The 22,500-nt window shown below is 31.1% G+C and overlaps 1 protein-coding gene across 3 annotated transcripts in view; it reads left to right on the top strand.

Moving 5' to 3' along the window:
- LOC137629794 (uncharacterized) overlaps positions 1-22,500 on the top strand; it is a 51,826-nt gene that overhangs the window by 19,193 nt on the left and 10,133 nt on the right. For 2 of the 3 annotated variants that reach the window (XM_068361434.1, XM_068361436.1), the window contains exons 3-7: positions 672-792; positions 5,760-5,845; positions 7,585-7,710; positions 9,232-9,333; positions 14,924-18,961. In XM_068361434.1, the coding sequence (XP_068217535.1) occupies positions 672-792; positions 5,760-5,845; positions 7,585-7,710; positions 9,232-9,333; positions 14,924-15,172 (684 nt within the window). In that variant the 3' untranslated portion in view covers positions 15,173-18,961. Of the gene's footprint in view, positions 1-671; positions 793-5,759; positions 5,846-7,584; positions 7,711-9,231; positions 9,334-14,923; positions 18,962-22,500 lie in introns of those variants that run through there. The other variant, XM_068361437.1, reaches the window with a different exon arrangement.

The following is a 22,500-nucleotide window of genomic DNA, read 5'->3' on the forward strand; positions in this document are numbered from 1 at the left end:
TAAATAATCTGATGATCACTCAAACCTTTATAGATTCTTCAACATAGATCCACTATTTCATTCATATCTATCATTCTTTTAATTTACTTTAATGTTATTCCTCTTCTTAAAAATTTTATTTTTCCTTATTTATTTTCCTCACTGGGTTATTTTCCCTGTTGGAGCCCCTGGGCTTATAGCTTCCTGCTTTTCCAATTAGGGTTGTAGCCTAGCAATTAATAATGATAATAAAATGGTTCTATTAATTTCTCCTGTAAATGATCCCACCCATAGTTTGTCAAATATCTTAATTCCTTATCATTCTTTGTTATCTACATATTAATACGATAGCATGTGTATTATTTATTTTGCGTCTCACGCTTTAAAGAAAACGGAAATAATTTAAAGGTATACTCTTACAAATTCACATTAGACTTTGATTACTTAACCAAAGCACATCTTATATAGTTTTCCCAATTTTGTCTTTAGCATCTGACTCTTTTTTTAAATATTAGACAAAATATTGAGTTCTATCAATTTCCATAACCTAGATTATAAAATTAATCTCGGGACATTTTATTCAAACATGTATAGGTTAGGAACAAGATCATTAGTATTGAAAATATTATTTCGTGTAATTTACACGAGTTCCACTAGTCTCTTTATTATTAATTATTCTCTTTCACTTCCAGCTCCATGGTTTAGCCACCCTCGGATTCTACGGTTATAGATTCGTGGCTTATTCCTTCTACCTCTGCCCAAGGGATTTGGACATCACTGTATGTCAGAACAAGCTTTACATCTATGAACAATGTAAGTATGAGGAAGAGGATTCTCTTTCGAGAGGATTTTGTTGATGATGTGATAGTTTCTATTTTGTTTTGAGTCAGTATGTGTTTTAGTGTATGTGTGTCAAAGTGTGTACCAGCGTGTGTGTTTCAATGTGTGTATCAGGGGGTGTGTGGTTGTCAATATGCCTGTGTCGATATGTGTCAGTGTGTATTGGTGTGTGTGTGTGTGTGTGTGTGTGTGTGTGTGTGTCAGACAGTGAGTGTGTCAGATTTTGTTTCAACTTAAATCTCCTTTAATCAGAATAATTCAAAGCGAGAGAGAGAGAGAGAGAGAGAGAGAGAGAGAGAGAGAGAGAGAGAGAGAGAGAGAGAGAGAGAGAGAGAGAGAGAGGGGGGTAACATCTAGTTTAGTCCAGGATAAAATATTACATTAAAAAGAGTACCCAGTCACTTAGTGCAACACATAGAAACTGCGGTTTTTTATAACGTTTCAAATTCAGATAAAAGATGTGTGTGTGCGTGTGTTTGAGAGAGAGAGAGAGAGAGAGAGAGAGAGAGAGAGAGAGAGAGAGAGAGAGAGAGAGAGAGAGAGAGAGGTCGTTGTTCAAGAATTACTGAGTTATGTAATGAGATGCTGCGGGTAGGATATGATTGAAGTCGAAAAGGAGAGTCGTAGAGGAGATCTGCTCGGCGAGCGGGTTATAGGGTGGGGTCTCACAAGATTGATATTAGGGGGGAGGGAGGGGAGGGGAGACCAGAAGGTGTACGAGGGAGAAGGGTAGACCAAAATGGTGTAGGGGTATAAGAGGGGAGATAGGGTATAGTGGTTTAAGAAAAATAAAAGGGGGGGAGAGGAGGATAAGGGTGGGAACGAAAGGATAAAAAGAGCTTGGAAGGGGCCATCGTAACCGAGACGTTTTTAGAACAACTCTGAGATGAACTTAGAAAGGAAGGCTCTGAGAGAGAGAGAGAGAGAGAGAGAGAGAGAGAGAGAGGGAGAGAGAGAGAGATTGTCTTTGACATTCGAATGAAATAAAGAACTTCGTGGCTAAAAAGGTTAAAAATTTGCTAAGATGTACTTAGAAAGCAGGGATTTTAGAGAGAGAGAGAGAGAGAGAGAGAGAGAGAGAGAGAGAGAGAGAGAGAGAGAGAGAGAGAGAGAGATTGTCTTTGACATTCGAATGAAATAAAGAACTTCGTGGCTAAAAAGGTTAAAAATTTGCTAAGATGTACTTAGAAAGCAGGGATTTTAGAGAGAGAGAGAGAGAGAGAGAGAGAGAGAGAGAGAGAGAGAGAGAGAGAGAGAGAGAGAGAGAGAGAGATTGTCTTTGACATTCGAATGAAATAAAGAACTTCGTGGCTAAAAAGGTTAAAAATATGCTAAGATGTACTTAGAAAGCAGGGATTTTAGAGAGAGAGAGAGAGAGAGAGAGAGAGAGAGAGAGAGAGAGAGAGAGAGAGAGAGAGAGAGGGAGATTGTCTTTGACATTCGAATGAAATAAAGAACTTCGTGGCTAAAAAGGTTAAAAATTTGCTAAGATGTACTTAGAAAGCAGGGATTTTAGAGAGAGAGAGAGAGAGAGAGAGAGAGAGAGTGAGAGAGAGAGAGAGAGGAGAGAGAGAGAGAGAGAGAGAGATTGTCTTTGACATTCGAATCAAATGAAGAACTTTCTGGCCAAAAAAAAAGTTAAAAATTAGATAATTATCTGGGAACAGAAAATGTGTCATTCAAAAATAAATGTAATTGATGCATACTGCAATGATTTGATATATTCAAACTTGTTTTTCTCATCTTATAAAAGAGTGAAGTAAATCTCATTAAGATTTATAAATAATTATTAAAAACAATCAGTGGGAATAACATTTGGATGATAAATAATTATCAACAAATGTTATATAAATGAATAATTAAGAATGGCATAAAGAGGCAAGATTAAAATCTATAAACAAAATTCTGTTTGATTTATTAGTATATATATATATATATATATATATATATATATATATATATATATATATATATATATATATATAATATATATATATATATATATACAGTAGATAGATAGATAGATATATACAGAAGAGAGAGAGAGAGAGAGAGAGAGAGGAGTTTACTGATAGTAAATATATATATAATATATATATATATATATATATATATATATATATATATATATATATATATATATATATATATAATATACATATACAGTATATCTATCTATCTATATATATATATATATATATATATATATATATATATATATATATATATATATACAGTATGATTGTAAGTAGATCAAGGACGGTGGCTCCTCAACATCCGGATCTCAGTATTGATAATGTTTCTTTAAATATGTATGACTCTTTCAAAATTTTAGGTGTGATTCTCGACAGTAAATTTACTTTTGAGAAACATATAAGGTCTCTGTCTTCTTCAATTGCACAAAAAATAGGCTTATTGAGAAAGTCTTTCAAGATTTTCGGTGATCAATCTATTCTGAAGAAGTGTTTTAATTCTTTCATTCTACCTTGTTTTGAGTATTGTTCTCCTGTTTGGTCTTCAGCTGCTGATTCTCATCTTAATTTGTTGGACAGAAACTTACGGTCTATTAAATTTCTTATTCCTGATCTAGATATTAATCTCTGGCACCGTCGTTTAATTAGTTCATTATGCATGTTGCATAAGATTTTTCATAACTCTGACCATCCTTTACATTCAGATCTCCCTGGACAATTCTATCCTGTTCGTAATACTAGGCAGGCAGTTAATTCTAATAGCCAGGCCTTCTCCATCACGAGGCTCAATACTACGCAGTACTCCAGAAGTTTTATTCCAGCTGTTACCAAGTTGTGGAATGATCTTCCTAATCGGGTGGTTGAATCAGTAGAACTTCAAAAGTTCAAAGTTGGAGCAAATGCTTTTTTGTTGACCAGGCGGACATGAGTCTTTTTATAGTTTATTTATGACATATTTGTTTTTGATGCTGTTAATAGTTTATATATGACATGTCTGTTTTGACGTTGTTACTGTTTTTAGAATGCTTTATTGTTAATTTGTTCTCTTCATTTATTTATTTCCTTATTTCCTTTCCTCACTGGGCTATTTTTCCCTGTTGGAGCCCCTGGGCTTATAGCATCTTGCTTTTCCAACTAGGGTTGTAGCTTGGATAGTAATAATAATAATAATAATAAATATATATATATATATATATATATATATATATATATATATATATATATATATATATATATATATATATGTGTGTGTGTGTGTGTGTGTGTGTGTGTGTGTGTGTGTGTGTGTGTGTGAAACTATAAGTACACTTATAAAGTATCTTTCTGATATCCAGATGGGGAAAATAAATAAAAAAAAGAGAAAGTGTGCACACGAGTTTGGAAAAAGAACTTAACCTCGAGACTAAAGACTAGAAAATTAGATATGCAACAACTATTGAGAGAGAGAGAGAGAGAGAGAGAGAGAGAGAGAGAGAGAGAGAGAGAGAGAGAGAGAGAGAGAGAGAGAGAGAGAGAGTACTTCTGAAATATTTCTTTGATACCCAGATGGGAAAAATAATTAAAAAAACGAGAAAGCGTGCGCCCGAGTACGGAACGAGAGAGAGAGAGAGAGAGAGAGAGAGAGAGAGAGAGAGAGAGAGAGAGAGAGAGAGAGCGAGCAAAAGGCAGATGTTTAAAGTGAGGAGATCAGTGAGGAGAAGAGAGAGAGATGGAATCTCAAGGAGTGGCTTATATAATTATCTTTATAAAGGGTGTGAATGATGAAGAACTCGACAGCTCCACCACATATAATACTTTCTTGCTTTTAATCAAATGGAATCTGAAATATTGCATATATATTTAATCGCATCACGACCTGTGCAAATGCTCCTCGTGCAGGCAAGTGTCTGTGTGCTAATTATCCTTAATGAGATTTGCCAATTTGCCATACTCTGTTCTCTATCCCTTCTTAAATTGGTGATGTCATGTTGGCAGGCATTTCTACCTTCGAGTTATTTATCCAGTGCATGAACGAGATGTGTGTGTGTGTGTGTGTGTGTGTGTGTGTGTGTTTGTGTGTGTGTGTGTGTGCCTGGAAACCATCTACTATTCAAATTTGGTAAAATATATATACTTGAGTAAAATTCTCTGTCAATACAGTTTCCAAAAAGAGGATTTAATTTTACCTAAATTTATTCATCAAATTTAGCTAAACAGTTAAATATATATCTAATTACGATTTTCTGTCAGTAAAGTATCCAGTGTTATGCTGTGTGTGTGTGTATGTGTGTGTGTAACTGGAAATTTTAATTCTTCAAATATAATTGAACATTGAAATATATATCTGAATATACATCACTGTCAATATAGTATCCAAAAAAGATGATTTTTTATCAGTACTTTTTATGATAAGACGAAATTGAACCCACCAATCTAGATGAAATAAAGACAAATCATTAATATTATTCCCATCATTCCTGTTACAATTCCTACCATTCCCATTCTAGTGTTTACCTTCCACGTTTATATTGGACATCCCCCATCATTCCTATTAAAATTCCTACCATTCCCATTCAAGTGTTTACCTACTGCATCTAAGCTGGCCATTCCAAATATTCCTGTTACAATTCCTACCATTCCCATTCCAGTGTTTACCTTCTGTACCTATGTTGGACATTCCCATTATTCCTGTTAAAATTCCTACCCTTCCCATTATTCCTGTTAAAATTCCTACTCTTCCCATTATTCCTGTTAAAATTCCTACCATTCCTATTCCAGTGTTTACCTTCCTCGTTTATGTTGGACATTCCCATTATTCCTATTAAAATTCCTACCATTCCAATTCAAGTGTTTACCTTCTGTACCTATGTTGAACATTCCCATTATTCCTGTTAAAATTCCTACCATTCCCATTGCAGTGTTTACATTCTATATCTATGTTGGACATTCCAAATATTCCTGTTACAATTTCAACCATTCCCATTCCAGTGTTTACCTTCCGCGTTTATGTTGGACTGGGCGAAGGAGCAATAACACCGTTCTTCGTCATGATATATATCATAGCTCTGGTCAAGGTAAGCAAAAGAGGTGAAGGGTATAAAACATTTCAAGTCTTTAATATAGTGACTGTTGGTGATAATGTTTTCATGTCAATGGTATATTCTAGAATGCTGAAGTGTTATAAGAACATTTTGGTGAGATATATTAGTATGATAAAGATAAGATTCATAAATTTAAAATTGTACAATGTATCAAAATATTTCCTTAGATGTAAGTGGATCAATTATATATATATATATATATATATATATATATATATATATATATATATATATATATATATATATATATATATATATATATATTCTATATTCATATATAAATATTTATATATATATATGTATATTCTATATTCATATATATATATATATATATATATATATATATATATATATATATATATATATATATATATATATATATATATATATATATATATACATACATGCATATATATATACATATATATATATATATATATATATATATATATATATATATATATATATATTAAAAAATTCAACACTATGACCTCAACCTTACTAAGATTCTCAAATATTCTACCTGAAAAACAAATAAAAAAAAAGCAATAAAACTACAAATGCAATTCTCTAGTTTAAAACATCATTAAAAATTTCCTCCAACTTCTTCAACTTCTTCAATTCCAGAAGGAATTCCAAAAGTAATCCTCCAGTATCTAACATTTAGAAAAATTTCCTTCAGCTTCTTCAATTCCATAAGTAATTCTAAAAGATCCTCCACTTTATAACATCTTTAAAAATTTACTCCAAATTTTTCAATTCCAGAAGTCATTTAAAAAATAATCCACCACTTTATATCCTTAAAAAATTTCCTTCAACTTCTCCAATTCCAGAACTAATTCCAAAAGTAATCTTCCACTTTATAACATCCTTAAAAAATTTCTTCCAACTTCTTCAATTCCAAAAGTAATCCTCCACTTTATAACATCCTTAAAATTTCCTCCAACTTCTTCAATTCTAAAAGTAATCCACCACTTTATAACATCCTTAAAAGATTTCCTCCAACTTCTTCAATTCCAGAAGTAATTTCAAAAGTAATCCTCCACTTTATAACATCCTTAAAAAATTTCCTCCAACTTCTTCAATTCCAGAACTTATTCCAAAAGTAATCCTCCACTTTATAACATCCTTAAAAAATGTCTTGCAGCTGCTCCAATTCCAGAACCAATCTTCCACTTTATAACATCTTTTTAAAACATTTCCTCCAAATTCTTCAATTCCAGAAGTAATTCCAAAAGTAATCCACCACTTTATAACATCTTTAAAAAATTTCCTCCAACTTCTTCAATTCCAGACCTAATTCCAAAAGTACTCCTCTACTTTATAACATCCTTAAAAAATTTCCTCCAACTTCTTCAATTCCAGAAGTAATACCAAAAGTCATGCTCCACTTTATAACATCCTTAAAAAATTTCCTCCAACTTCTGCAATTCCAGAACTAATTCCAAAAGTAATCCTCCACTTTATAACATCCTTGAAAAATTTTCTCCAAGTTATGAAGTAATTCCAAAAGAAACCCTCCAATTTCTAACATTCAGAAAAATTTTCTCCAACTTTTTCAATTCCAAAGTAATCCTCCACTTTATAACATCCTTAACAAATTTCCTCCAACTTCTTCAATTCCAAAAGTAACCCTCCAATTTCTACCATTCAGAAAAATTTCCATTCCAGACCTAATTCCAAAAAGTAATGCTCCCCTTTCCCCCCAACAGCATATGCCGTGGCTGACGTGGTTTTGGCTTCTCAAATCCTTTGGAATTATGGGTATCAACGTTTACTACATCTCGTACTGGGTCGTACGTCGTAAGAGCTTCGACCACATCAATTACGAACCTCAGGTAATTATTTGGGAGGTTCTGTGTCCTCTCTTTTCTCAGTGTTTATGTATTTCAAGCATGTTCTACAATCCTACTCTTTTGAGTTTTTTTTATTACCTCCGCCAAGGTTATGTTTTCACCTGTTTATTCGTTCATCACCGGTCTAACTCAAAAACACAACCCTCCTCTTTCTACTTTTTTCTACCTCCGGCAAGATTATGTTTTCACCTCTGTTTGCTTGTCACAAGCCTAACTCAAAAACACAACCCCCCTCTTTCTACTTTTTTTTTTTTACCTCCGGCAAGATTATGTTTTCACCTCTGTTTGCTTGTTACTAGTCTAACTCAAAAATACAAGCCTCCTCTTTTGACATTTTTATTACCTCCGCCAAGGTTGTTTTTGTACTTCTGTTTGTTTGTTTATTACAAGCATAACTCAAAAATACAACCCCGCTCTTTCTACTTTTTTTTTTTTTACCTCCGGCAAGATTATGTTTTCACCTCTGTTTGCTTGTCACTAGTCTAACTCAAAAATACAAGCCTCCTCTTTCTACTTTTCTATTACCTCCCCCAAGAAGGTTGTTTTCATGTTTGTTTGTTTATCACTAGCGTAATTCAAAAATACAACCCTCCTCCTTCAATTTTTTTTATTACCTCCCCAAGAAAGGTTGTTTTCGCCTCTGTTTGTCACCATCCTAACTCAAAAATACAACCTTTCTCTCATGACCTTTTTATTACCTCCCCCAAGAAGGATGTTTTCACTTCGGTTTGTTTATCACTAGCCTAACTCAAAAATTCAACCCTCCTCTTTTGACTTTTTTATTACCTCCCCTAGGAAGATTGTTTCCGCCTTAGTTTGTTTGTCACCATTCTAACTCAAAAATACAACCCTAATCTTTCAAATTTTTTATTACCCTCCCCCTACGTTATGTTTCACACCTTTGTTTGTCACCAGCCTAACTCAAAAGGTTATGGATAAATTTTTATGAAAATTTTAGGACGAGTCAGTAATGGTCTACATTATATGTGATTAGATTTTATTATACAGTAGATTCATTCACTGTCTCCATATGAAAGATGGAAAGCTTGGTCCGTAGACTTGAGTAAAATGTTCACAATCTTCATTGGCGGAGGTCTGAAATCTCTGATTGCTCTTTCTATTTGTTTCCTCTCTGGAATTTGATGGCACTTATCTATTTATTTTTGTATGATATATTTATGTAAATATATTATTTTGTATATGATGATGATTACTGATTTTGTACATGCGAAAATACAAGGAAATTGAATCTCATTCTACTGTTCTCTCACCCTCTACTTCTGCTCGTTCAGTTGCATTCAACTGCATGCACGCATGCGCCCCCTTGGTTTTGTTGGTGGTGGAGGAGGAGGAGGAGTAGTAGGAGGAGAAGGAGGAGGAGGAGGAGTAAGAGCATGGAAGGCAAGGGGTGAAAGGGGGAGTAGAAGTAGACCAAAAGTCCTGCTTCCATTTTCCATGCAAATAAGAAGATCTGAAATGTAGTTTAATTTTATCGGTTACCAGGACTACGAGAACCACTTCCTGTACTTCGGAGCCGGACTGACCCTGGCCCAGTTGCTCATCATGCTTCTCTTCTGTCTGGTTGGAGGAATCTTCTCATACAAGGTAAGTTTGTGGAAGGAGTTTTTTTAAAGTGTTCGCGTTTCGGGTTGCGAGTATAAATGCTCGTTGGATATTTTTTTTATTATTTCACTTTCTTGAATTATGTACCGATATTTTCATGTACTGGGATTTTATGCTTACATGATAGTTCAAAAAAGTTAATGGACGCTCAAAATACTTATTTATAAAGCTATAAAGGATAAATTAGAAGGGATAAGTTTGTGGAAGGAATTTTTGAAAGCGTTCGCGTTTCTAGTTGCGAGTACAACTGCTCGTTGGATTTTTTTTTTAATTTACTTTTATTTTCATTTTTTTTTTTTTTTTTTTACTTTAATTGTCATGATCTATGTACCGATATTTTCATGTATTGGGATCCTATGCTTATATGAAAGTCCAAAATAGTTATTGATCAAGATATAAAGAATAAAATAGGAGTTTGTGGAAGAGAGATTCTGTTTCGGGTCATGAAAAAGAAAGGTGTTCATTTAATTTTTTCATTTACCTCCATTTTCATTAATTATGTCCCGAGACTTTCATATACTGGGATCTATGCTTATATAAATGTTAAAAAAAGTTAATGAACGTTCAAAATACTTATTCATAAAGCTATAAAGGATACAATATAAGGAGTAAGTTTGTGGAAGGAATTTTTGAAATTGTTCGCCTTTCGGGTTGCGAGAATAACTGCTCGTTGGATCTTTCAATTTCATTAATTATGTACCGAGATTTTCATGTACTGGGATCTTATCCTTATATGAGGGTTCACAATAGTTATTGATAAAACTATATAGAATAAAAAAGAAGGGGTAAGCTTATGGAAGATTCTGTTTTGGGTTGGGAGAATGAAAAGTACTCGTTGGGTTTTTTTAATTTACTTTAATTATCATTAATTATATACCGATATTTTTATGTATTGGGATCCTATGCTTGTATGAACATTCAAAACAGTTATTGATACAGCTATAAACAATATAATTGAAGTAAATAACTCGTTTAAACGAAGATGCCATAAAGTAATAAGTTTCTCCGTAGTAACTCATTACCCAGATTTTTTTAAAGTAACAAGTTTCTCCGTAGTAACTCATTACCCAAACTTTTTTAAAGTAACAAGTTTCTCCGTAGTAACTCATTACCCAGATTTTTTTAAAGTAACAAGTTTCTCCATAGTGACTCATTACCCAAACTTTTTTAAAGTAACAAGTTTCTCCGTAGTAACTCATTACCCAAACTTTTTTAAAGTAACAAGTTTCTCCGTAGTAACTCATTACCCAAACTTTTTTAAAGTAATAAGTTTCTCCGTAGTAACTCATTACCCAGATTTTTTTAAAGTAACAAGTTTCTCCGTAGTAACTCATTACCCAAACTTTTTTTAAAGTAACAAGTTTCTCCATAGTGACTCATTACCCAGATTTTTTTAAAGTAACAAGTTTCTCCGTAGTAACTCATTACCCAGATTTTTTTAAAGTAACAAGTTTCTCCATAGTGACTCATTACCCAGATTTTTTTTAAAGTAACAAGTTTCTCCGTAGTAACTCATTACCCAGATTTTTTTAAAGTAACAAGTTTCTCCGTAGTAACTCATTACCCAGATTTTTTTAAAGTAACAAGTTTCTCCGTAGTAACTCATTACCCAGATTTTTTTAAAGTAACAAGTTTCTCCATAGTGACTCATTACCCAGATTTTTTTAAAGTAACAAGTTTCTCCGTAGTAACTCATTACCCAAACTTTTTTAAAGTAATAAGTTTCTCCGTAGTAACTCATTACCCAGATTTTTTTAAAGTAACAAGTTTCTCCGTAGTAACTCATTACCCAGATTTTTTTAAAGTAACAAGTTTCTCCATAGTGACTCATTACCCAGATTTTTTTTAAAGTAACAAGTTTCTCCGTAGTAACTCATTACCCAGATTTTTTTAAAGTAACAAGTTTCTCCATAGTGACTCATTACCCTAGATTAAATACTCCGAAGTAACGGAAGCGAGTCTATGACGAATTAATCTCCATTTTAGTAGTCAAACAACATAAAAAAAGGGGGGGAAAAAAGAAGCCACCAACGTATGCAATTTTAGGACATTTCTTGCCGGGGATAATTACTTCGGTACTGGGACGTTAAAAATGCGTCACCGAAGTGGAAAATATAAGAACTGCCATCAGCTGGAGCAAAAAGTTTGACGGGGTTCAATACAGGCTTTGTCAATATTTGCATCTTTGTCAACATGAATTTACATCCGTCATATTTGCATCTTTGTCAACGTGAATTTGCAGTTTTGTCAACATGAATTTACATCCGTCAATATTTGCATCTTTGTCAACGTGAATTTGCAGTTTTGTCAACGTGAATTTACATCCGTCAATATTTACATCTTTGTCAACGTGATTTTGCAGTTTTGTCAACGTGAATTTACATCCGTCAATATTTACATCTTTGTCAACGTGAATTTACATCCGTCAATATTTACATCTTTGTCAACATGAATTTACATCCGTCAATATTTGCATCTTTGTCAACGTGAATTTGCAGTTTTGTCAACGTGAATTTACATCCGTCAATATTTACATCTTTGTCAACATGAATTTACATCCGTAAACATTTTCATCTTTATCAACATGAATTTACCTTTGTCAACATGAATTTATATCCGTCAATATTTACATCTTTGTCAACATGAATTTACATCCGTCAACATTTTTATCTTTATCAACATGAATTTACCTTTGTCAACATGAATTTATATCCGTCAACATTTACATCTTTATCAACATAAATTTACGTTTGTCAACATGAATTTGCATCTCTTAAAATTTGCATCTTTGTCAACATCAATTTGCAGTTTTGTCAACATGAATTTACATCCGTCAATATTTACATCTTTGTCAACATGACTCTGCATATTTCTTTTTCTAACACTTACATCTCTGTCAACACGACTATACATTTTTTACAACATTTGCATACTTATAAACATCGAATATATCTTGTTACAATGAAAGAATCGTTCGTTAAGAAATCACATCATGATCATATTTCGTTTTTGTTTACACAAAAAAAAAGGAAAAAAAAAGACAATATTTCTCATCCGCGGAAATTACATAAACATACCAGTATTAAAATACGCCCCATTTTTGGTCTCAAGACCCCATAAACAAACATATTCTTTTCTTAAGAGTTTTCATTTGCCTCGAAAATCTACAACTGGCTTTTTTTTTTTTTTTTTTTTTTTTTTTTTTTTTTTTTTTTTTTTTTTTTTTTTTATAACTCCCTTTCACCCCACAACATTACAGTGATAAGTCAGCCCCATTTTCGTTCCCAAGACCTCTTCAAAACAAATACATTCTTTTCTTAAGAGTACTCTTTTCCCTCGAAAATCTACAACTGGCTTCTGTTTTCATATCAGCCCCTTCCCCAAAACCCCCTCATCTTTTTTTCTATCGAACATAACCCCCTTTCACCCCCCCCCCCAACACTACCTATTATTATCCTTACCCAACCATCCAACATAAGAGAATGTCCCTGTTCTTCACGATACGCAAAACAGCCTCCCGTTCCAGTAGGGTTAGGGGGGGAAAGCTCTCTAGCGTTCCAACAGTGTAGCGAGTCGAACAGAGCGAGCTGTCATCTCCCGGCATAGCAGACATCCCTTTTCAATGGATGCATAGTCTCAAAGTAGGGTTTGTTGGGGGGGGGGGGGGGTATAATATGGTCTCGAAGCTGGGGGATGGTTGGGGGATTTAATAAGTAGATGGGGGGGGGGGAGAGATACAATGAAGTCCCATACAATAGAGAGGTCGGGTTTCTTGTATGTAACTAGTGGGGAAAATAAAGTATGATGAAAATGTACGTTGGTGAAATTATTATTTTATTTTTTTATGTAGTGTAAATTTTGTTGTGAATTATGAAAGTAGTGGTTAAAATCATTTACATATATGTATATATATATATATATATATATATATATATATATATATATATATATATATATATATATATGTATATATATATATATATATATATATATATATATATATATATATATATATATATATATATACATATATAATTATATATTTATATATACATACATATATATATATATATATATATATATATATATATATATATATATATATATATACTGTATGTATGTATATATATATATATATATATATATATATATATATATATATATATGTATATATATACATATATATATACATATATATATTTGTTCCTGTAGATTAAGGATTAATATTTAAGATTTAAATCATATTATATGTAAGTAGTTATTAAGAAATCAGATCAGAAATATAAATAAGATTTGTACATTGTATCATCTACGATTTCTGATAACGCAATCAAATACCAAAAACATGTATCAAACATAAGTCATAAATAGTTATTTTTATTCTAACATGTAAAACAAACAGGATAAACATTATAAACTGCATGAACACATTGAAAACTGCTTTAATTGAACAAGAAGAGAAATTGAACAAGCCAGATTAAACACCAAGATAACACTGGAATCACTTATGGCCCCATAACATTGCTTCTCTATGACCATCTTCAACATTAATATTACAGCAATTATTTTATTATATAAAAAAAATAAACACACTCCTACACCTACCAATATCTGCACTGTGTCGTGAATATTCCATAAATCTTAAAAAAACAAACTTGGAGAAACTTGAAAAAAAGGAACATCAAAACTTAGTGTCGATCACAAGACGAAAATTTGATGACAAGCACAACTCGGATACCAATCTTTACAACGGCTCTCCTATCTGAAGTATTTTTCTTTTCAACCTGTTATCATTAAGTACCTTTTACTTTAGAGTATTTTCTTCCCCAAGCTGTTATCATTAAGTATCTTTTCCTATAGAGAATTATCTTGCCAAGCTGTTATCATTAAGTATCTTTTACTTTAGAGTATTTTCTTCCCAATCTGTTATCATTAAATATCTTATACTATAGAGTATTATCTTCCCAAGCTGTTATCATTAAGTATCCTTTACTTTAGAGTATTTTCTTCCCAAGCTGTTATCATTAAGTATCTTCTACTATAGTGTTATCTTCCCAACCTGTTATCATTAAGTATCCTTTACTTTAGAGTATTTTCTTCCCAAACTTATCATTAAGTATCCTTTACTTTAGAGTATTTTTCCCAACCTGTTATCATTAAGTATCTTCTACTTTATAGTATTTTCTTCCCAACCTGTTATCATTAAGTATCTTCTACTATAGTGTTATCTTCCCAACCTGTTATCATTAAGTATCCTTTACTTTAGAGTATTTTCTTCCCAAACTTATCATTAAGTATCCTTTACTTTAGAGTATTTTTCCCAACCTGTTATCATTAAGTATCTTCTACTTTATAGTATTTTCTTCCCAACCTGTTATCATTAAGTATCTTCTACTAAAGTGTTATCTTCCCAACCTGTTATCAATACATCTCCTTTACTTGTAAGTATTCCCTTCCCAACTTGTTATCCATAAGTATCCTTTACTTCGAATCACCTTCTTCCCAGCCTATCCCAAACCTTCCTTCCGCCACTCTAGTCTTCATGTCCCTTCTTCTTCCTCTCCTCCCGCAGGTTTGCGAGGAGAACCGACGCAGCAGAAGGAGTCTGCACACGGCGAAGTTCCGCAAGAACGGCGGCCCAACGGCCCCACCCATGGACTACGACGACCAGGAGGCCATCGTGCAAACGAACGTGGAGGACCACCAGTTTCTGAACCAAGCGCTTGCGGACAGCACCCACAAGTTCCCCCTGCCTGGCTCCTCCGGTAGCATCGATAAAGCGGGGAGAGCAGAGACTCTTAGGCACCCCAGTGAACGCTAATGATTAATTAAAACCCCCAATTCCCCCGCCCCAATGCCCCTACTAGAAATTTATTTTTTCTAAGTCAATTTTTACCGCAAGAGAAATCAAATCTTTTGATACAATGAGCTCACACGAAGTTAGTCGCCTCCATAAGGAGTGATATGTATTTTTTTTTATACTATATTTTTTAGGATATTGCCAGTTTTAATTATTCACCTAAGTTTAGGATTGTATAGTGAATTATTATTCATTTATGCATAGTTAAGTTTAGGCTGTATAGTGAATTAAAGGCGTTTTTTTATTATATATCAAGTGTATAAATAAGATAATTTTTCATAACTGAAGTACTTTATTTTCAACAATTTGCTTTTTTTTCTATATTTTCGAAAAAGCGTCAGAGAAACATGAAATAATGTAATATATTGGGATATCCTTGTTACAGAAAATTTTGAAAAGTAATTCTTGAAAGCAAATTACATATTTCTTTATATTCATATTTTCAAAAAGCGACAAAGGATATATAAGGATATTCTTGTTATGAAAATTTTGAAAAATAATTCAAGAAAGAAATTCTAGAAGGTAAATTACATTTTTTTTTTATATTTGAAAAAAAGCGTCAAAGAAACAGGAAATAATATAATTCCTATGGATATCCTTGTTACTAAAATTGTATTTAAAGTAATTCAAGATGGCAAAATTACATATCAAAATAGACCACAATTACATTCGTTGATCTCAAATGTAATAAAGGGAACAACATTCGACTTTGAATGTATATCTCTCATGTGATGAACACAGAAATATAAAAGAAATGTAAGAAAATGTGAAGCCAAGATCTAAGAAATTCTATGCAGCATTTATGAAATGAAATACCAAATGAATGTTTTAGAAGACGGTAAAAATGTAGATATAAATGTACCATAAGACGGTAAAATGCTGATAAAATGCTCCAGAAAATGGTAAAATACCGATAAAAATATACCATAAGACGGTAAAATGCTGATAAAAAATGTATCAGAAGACGGTAAAATGCAGATAAAATGTATCAGAAAACGGTAAAATGAAGATAAGAAAAGTATCAGAAGACGGTAAAATGCAGAATTTTATGTATAGCAGATCCGTTTCGAAGTGTGGAATAACTTATATAACATATTTATCCAATTACCTTCGAAACCTAAAGAAAAAGAAAAAAAAGTTGGCGAGAAATCAGTTCCCCCATTTTTGACTTCTGCCTAGAAAACATGACATTTTTTCTATACAAACTTTTCAACTATTTTTTACTATTTTTTTTTAATTACGTTAAGATAGCCTTTCCATTCGCCCGTTTTACCTGGCGGAAGGAGATGTGTTTACGTAAATAAGGTGTTTTTCTTGATTAAAACAAGTTTGTTTCCAATAATGATGTTGGTTCAGTGGATTTTAGGCTCAGCTAAAAACGATCACTGCAACCAGCGTATTAGTGCCAAAGACAAACTGAAACTATTGCACACTTTCTCCAGACTATTTCTTATCATTAGTCTATTTGAAATCTAGTTCATACATGTTTAGTTGGCTTTAAGAATAATTGTACAAATCGTGGATAGTATTTCTCAATGAATTGAAATCTTTCTTAAATCAGAACCGGGTGAGAGAGAGGACTATTTAATATGTCTGGGCTAATTATGAATGACTTATAATAAATTAAGATTAATATTGCGAATTGATAACGACTGAGATGAGATTTTTCGAAGGCGTACAGTCGGCTTCGTTAATTCCGGTACGCTTTATGGGGAGTTGAGGAGACGTTTCATAGCTGTAAATTGTAGCAAGAGAGAAACTGTTGGCAACACTGCTTGTGAAAAAAAAAACTGCCAAGACCATAAACATGTGATTGAAAGTATTTTCCATTAATTTTACTTGGTGATGTTAAGTAAATAACAGTATTTTTCTACACAGCACTCTGTAAAAAATATAAAAATGCCTATAATCACGTTTTTACAATCTCAGAAACTTTGAGAAATTGTTGGCAACGCTTCTTGTAAAACAGGCGCTGAAATTTTTAAACATGTAATCAAAAACAATTCAATCCTTTTTACCAAGTGATGTTAAGTAAATAACAATATTTTTTTATACATCAATTTGTAAAATGAATGAAATTGCTTTTCCTCAAGTGTTTACAAGCTCAACCACTTTGAATTTACAGACAGCGTTGCCTGTAAAAACAGATTTACTGAGCCTGTACACAACAGATTAAATGCCTTTTTATAATTTTCATGAATTGTTGTTAAGTATATAACAATGTTTTTCTATACAGCACTCTGTAAAACTAATAAAAATGCATTTAATCACGTGTTTGCAAGCTCAGAAACTTTGAATTTACAGATAGCGTTGCCTGTAAAAACAGATTTACTGAGCCTGTACACACAAGATCAAAGGCCTTTTTATAATTTTTATGAATTGCTGTAAGTAAATAACAATATTTTTCTATACAGCACTTTGTAAAACTAATAAAAATGCATTTAATCACATGTTTGCAAGCTCAGAAACTTTGAATTTACAGATAGCGTTGCCTGTAAAAACAGATTTACTGAGCCTGTACACACAAGATCAAAGGCCTTTTTATAATTTTCATGAATTGCTGTTAAGTATAAAACAATGTCTTTCTATACAGCACTCTGTAAAACTAATAAAAATGCATTTAATCACGTGTTTGCAAGCTCAGAAACTTTGAATTTACAGATAGCGTTGCCTGTAAAAACAGATTTACTGAGCCTGTACACACAAGATCAAAGGCCTTTTTATAATTTTCATGAATTGCTGTTAAGTATAAAACAATGTCTTTCTATACAGCACTCTTTAAAACTAATAAAAATGCATTTAATCGCGTGTTTGCAAGCTCAGAAACTTTGAATTTACAGACAGCGTTGCCTGTAAAAACAGATTTACTGAGCCTGTACACACAAGATCAAAGGCCTTTTTATAATTTTCATGAATTGCTGTTAAGTATAAAACAATGTCTTTCTATACAGCACTCTGTAAAACTAATAAAAATGCATTTAATCACGTGTTTGCAAGCTCAGCAACTTTAATTTTACAGACATCGCTGACTAGTTTCTCCTTTGCTCTAAACAAAAGTTAACTGCCACTCTGTACAGCTGCCAGACGTATGCCTAGCCTCCCTTGAAGTGTACCGGCACTAATGAACGCCGCTGTACATGATCTGGACTTTTTCAGATACGGTGTTAGAAATTTGGTACGGTGTGACCCTTGACCCTGAGGGCCAGTATGTCCAAAGTAAGCCTGATTGAACTAAATCTGGGCCATTCAAAAGATGCCCTTTTCTCATAAACTGGTTTAATGATGCTAATCATAAATCTTCTGATTAATCTATGTTTAATTTATTTTTCTCCAAATGTATACTTTAAGCTTTGAACAATTATATAATTTGCATGTTTCATTTTGTTTTTATTTTTTGCTTAAATTATGCAATTTAAAACAGGCCTAATTAGCCAGTTATGCCTGTATCTAAATTAGGTCTATTGACTTTGTTCCATGTTTTCTGAATCTTAAAAGCATTAAGTAATCTTAAATATAGAAGGTCTTACAATTGGTCAGAGTGAAAACTTGATAGAAATTCATAATTGTGATTTAACCATTTATCTTGTTTGGCTAAAACCAAAATGAAAAAAAAAATTGAAAAGATGTTTATCAGATTTAATAAGTCAGTTAGTTTGTGTATATATTAGATGTAAATACTGTAGGGATTTGTATATTTTGGTTGTGTGACATGTATGATCTTAAAACCCTTGACCTTAAACCTCACCCCCCCCCCAAAAAAAAAAAAAATTAAACCAAAATTTTTCTAATGACCCCTTTTTTTATAAAACTTGTTTTTTTTGGACCACCTACAAACCCACCCAACCAAAGCAAAAAATCTAGTTTTTTTATACTTTTCTTTTTATAATATTTAAGCATTGTGGAATTATGTAATTGTATTTTGTATGATACAGTACAACTACACAGGTCCTTTGCAATACAGTTAATGGTATATGATATCCAGATAGTCTTCAGTATGCAAAGGAGCTGAGTTTTACTGTAATAAGGCGATTTATAAAATAAAACGAAGCGAATAAATATTTTTTTTTTCTGAAATACCTAAAAAATCTTTATTGAAATACTACTATCATATTAGGAAATTATGATGATTGGACTTATTAATATTGAATTTAATAATAATCAAATCAATTTCGAAAATGTTATGGTGGAAATTGGGTGAAAATTTTCAAATTGCTTTTCAAAATTATTTTATTTTTCACTGAAATACCTAAAAAATCTTTATTGAAGTACCTCTATCATATTAGGAAATTATGATGATTGGACTTATTAATATTGAATTTAATAATAAACAAATCAATTTCTGAAATGTTATGGTGAAAAATTGGAAAATTGTACCATTGGAAGATACAAAATAAAATTACAGAAAAAAATGGAGGAAATAATTTTGACGAAATTAAACTGAAAAGAAGCTTAACCAATAAATAACTAAGAAAAACTCCATTTCTAAATTGAAAAAAAAAAATCAAATTAAAACATGAGGGATTTTCTATTAATAATAATTGCAAAATAAATTTTACGACAATATCATGAAATGGTTAGAATCGTGAAATAAATATAATGATAATTATAAAAGAAGTATTATGATGAAATCATGAAATGGTTTTAATCGTAAAAGAAATGTAATGATGAAATCAAGAAATGGTTATGATTATAAAAGAAACAATGATAAAATTTTGAAATGGTTATAATCGTAAAGGAAATATAATGATGAAATCATGAAATGGTTATGATTATAAAAGAAACAATGATAAAACTTTGAAATGGTTATAATCGCAAAGGAAATATAATGATGAAATCATGAAATGGTATAATTATAAAAGAAACAATGATAAAATTTTGAAATGGTTATAATCGTAAAGGAAATATAATGATGAAATCATGAAATGGTTATGATTATAAAAGAAACAATGATAAAACTTTGAAATGGTTATAATCGCAAAGGAAATATAATGATGAAATCATGAAATGGTATAATTATAAAAGAAACAATGATAAAACTTTGAAATGGTTATAATCGCAAAGGAAATATAATGATAAAATCATGTATTGGTTATAATTATAAAAGAAACAATGATAAAATTTTGAAATGGTTATAATCGTAAAGGAAATATAATGATAAAATCATGTATTGGTTATAATTATAAAAGAAACAATGATAAAATTTTGAAATGGTTATAATCGTAAAGGAAATATAATGATGAAATCATGAAATGGTATAATTATAAAAGAAACAATGATAAAATTTTGAAATGGTTATAATCGTAAAGGAAATATAATGATAAAATCATGTATTGGTTATAATTATAAAAGAAACAATGATAAAATTTTGAAATGGTTATAATCGCAAAGGAAATATAATGATGAAATCATGAATTGGTTATAATGCTAAAATAAATATGATGATGAAATCCTCAAATTGTTATCATTGTAGAAGAAATATAATGATAAAATTCATGAAAGGGTTATAATCGTAACAGAAAAATAATGATGAAATTATGAAATTGTTATAATTGTAAAATACATATAATGATAAAATCTTGAAATAGTTATAATTGTCAAAGGGTTATAATGAAAAATCATGAAATGTTTATAATGGTAAAAGAAATATAATGATAAAATTCATGAAATGGTTATAATGGTAAAAGAAATATAATGATAAAATTCATGAAATGGTTATAATCGTAATAGAAATATAATGATAAAATCCATGAAATGTTTATAATGGTAAAAGAAATATAATGATAAAATTCATGAAATGGTTATAATGGTAAAAGAAATATAATGATAAAATCATAAAATGGTTATAATCGTAAAAGATATACAATGATAAAATCATGAAATGTTTATAATGGTAAAAGAAATATGATAAAATTCATGAAATGTTTATAATGATAAAAGAAATATAATGATAAAACCATGAAATGGTTATAATCGTAAAAGATATACAATGATAAAATCATGAAATGGTTATAACGTAAAAGAAATATAATGATAAAATTCATGAAATGTTTACAATGGTAAAAGAAATATAATGATAAAATCATAAAATGATTATAATCGTGAAAGAAATATAATGATAAAATTCATGAAATGTTCATAATGGTAAAAGAAATATAATGATAAAATTCATGAAATGTTCATAATGGTAAAAGAAATATAATGATAAAATTCATGAAATGTTCGTAATGGTAAAAAAAAAAATAATGATAAAATTCATGAAATGGATATTTTTTTTTAAAAGGAAAATGTTTATAATGGTAAAAGAAATATAATGATAAAATTATGAAATGGATAATTTTTTAAAAAGAAAAGTTTAAAATGGTCAAAGAAATATAAAGATAAAATTATGAAATGGATAGTTTTCTAAAAAGAAAAGTTTATAATGATCAAAGAAATATAATGATAAAATTATGAAATGGATAATTTTTTTAAAAGAAATTTTTTTTTCTACGGAAAAATATAGTGTTTTTTTAATCAAAGCTATCCCAAAAAAAATTTAAAAACCAAGTTTAATAAGTTACTCTGACTAGTTGAACTATTAAATGATCCAGATATCTTCCTCATACCAAATTCGAATAAATTCTTCAATCATTTCTATCTTTGATTCAATATTATTTGAATCATATACAAATCAATCTCAATACGTATAAAAATACATCAAAATTGATAAGTGCGTTCTATATATAATTCAAATATCTGTCATACAATAAACTCGAAAAATTCCAAAAGATTTTTTTATCATTAATTCAACCTTGTTTTAACTTTTATATATATAATTCAAACACATAACATGTGGGAACCTCCCTGACTGGTGATTGCCAGACTAGGGTTCGACTTCCACTCAAACTCGATAGTTCCTTTGGTCGCTGTAACCTCCCTATCCATGTAAGCAAAGGATGGGGGGCTTGGGGGAGCCTATGGGTCTATCTGCTGAGTCAGCAGTAGCCATTGCCTGGCCCTCCTTAGTTCTAACTTGGGACGAGAGGGGGCTTGGGCGCTGATCATATGTATATATGGTCAGTCTCTATGGCATTGTCCTGCTTGATAGGACAATGTCACTGTCCCTTACCTCTGCCATTCATGAGCGGCCTTTAAACCTTTAAATTGATACATAATTCGAATATCAGCCAAACAATAAATCGAAATATATTCTTAAATAATCTTTATGTTTTATTCAACCTCAATTTGAATTTTTATATATAATTCAGACATTAAAATACATTAGAATTGATAAGCGCATCCTCTAATTC

Source organism: Palaemon carinicauda, chromosome 37, assembly GCF_036898095.1.
Source record: "Palaemon carinicauda isolate YSFRI2023 chromosome 37, ASM3689809v2, whole genome shotgun sequence".
NCBI lineage: Eukaryota > Metazoa > Arthropoda > Malacostraca > Decapoda > Palaemonidae > Palaemon > Palaemon carinicauda.